The 1241-nt window shown below is 49.0% G+C and overlaps 1 protein-coding gene across 1 annotated transcript in view; it reads right to left on the bottom strand.

Annotated features, from left to right (window-relative positions):
- Positions 1-786, bottom strand: part of COXFA4L3 (cytochrome c oxidase associated subunit FA4L3) — a 3952-nt gene extending 3166 nt beyond the window's left edge. The window contains exons 1-3 of the mRNA XM_019668667.1: positions 604-786; positions 399-460; positions 150-230 (exon numbers count right to left, since the gene is read on the bottom strand). Of these exons, the coding sequence (XP_019524212.1) occupies positions 150-230; positions 399-434 (117 nt within the window). The 5' untranslated portion in view covers positions 435-460; positions 604-786. The remainder of the gene's footprint in view (positions 1-149; positions 231-398; positions 461-603) is intronic.
- Positions 787-1241: the final 455 nt, after the last annotated feature.

Raw genomic sequence — 1241 nt, 5'->3', positions numbered from 1 at the left:
TTCTAGCCCTAACTCCAAGTTCACGCTGACGTTCTTATCCTGGGGAAAAAAACTAGGAAACTGATAGCATGCATTTTACAAACTTAAGGTCATTTTAACACTGCTAAAAACGTGGGGTTTTTTTAATAAATTATGCCTACTTACATCACATCAGTTTTTCTAAGGGAATATACGGCAAAAGACGAAGCTCCACTCGCGGCCACTGTCATGAACAGCACCAAAGGAATAAGCTAACAGAGAACAGGTTGAGGGTCAATATTAAGTTTCAAGATAAAACATATGAAATACAACAGAATAAGCTATGTATCATTTTATACATTCTTCAAAATCTGCGCCATCTGTTCATCTTTAAAAATTAATATATTTAGTCAAGATTTTCAATTGCTTTAAAAACTTACTTCCTTCTTTTTCCTCAGCATTTGGAAAAACTTCATGATGATCTCAGTGTAGGATGCCAAATCTAGAATTAAAAAGTCCAAGATACTGATCAAAACTTCAGCTTCAGCCACTAGAACCCCTCCTGGCGAGCATCAAAAAGAACAACGTACTCCAAAAGCCACCCTGGGTCCGGCTCAGCGGCACCTTCACCCGAGGGCAGCTCACCTGGGGGCGGAACAGCGCGCGCGGACGATGCTAACGCCCAAAGCCGAACGGGGCCCGGACCTCGCGCCTTATATACCGCCCGCAACCGCTGCGGAAGGGCCGGACCGTCTGGTCACACGGCCAGGTGGGGGGCGTGAGAGACCTGACTCGCCTTCCCGGCGCGATGCCCAAGGCTCGGGCGCCCCCTGCAGGACGCCGTGCGGGCCGACGCTGCTCAGCCGAAGGCGGGCGCCGGGGCCCCTGCCGCTCGCAACGGTTCTCACCTGCTACCCCGCGCGAGCCGAGGTTGGGCGTTGGCGCTTTGGGTGTCGCTTCAGCAACGGCTGGCGCCTGCAAGGTGGTAGAACTAAGAACAAGGGGAGCTCTGATAGCCAAGCCCTGGGTGAAAACCAACACGTTTAAAAGAGGGTCCGGAAAAAGAAGGCCCAGCCGGAGGGTCCCCTGGGAGGCTTCCAGGTGCAGGCAGGTAAACTATAAATCATCCAATCACATTAAAAACTCCAAAATGTGATGTAGTGCACATATGGAGATAATTAAAATTAAATTGTAAAGCTCCTTTCGGATTAACTCCCACGGGGCCCTTGTTTTTTTTCCATTGAAAAAGTCAGGGGGTGAGGAAAAACAATAAAAAAGAATCA

The sequence above is a fragment of the Hipposideros armiger genome, unplaced genomic scaffold (genome assembly GCF_001890085.2).
Source record: "Hipposideros armiger isolate ML-2016 unplaced genomic scaffold, ASM189008v1 scaffold_531, whole genome shotgun sequence".
Classification (NCBI taxonomy): Eukaryota; Metazoa; Chordata; class Mammalia; order Chiroptera; family Hipposideridae; genus Hipposideros; species Hipposideros armiger.
The sequence above is the reverse complement of the archived record's forward strand: the minus strand, read 5'-3'. Positions and strand labels throughout refer to the sequence as shown.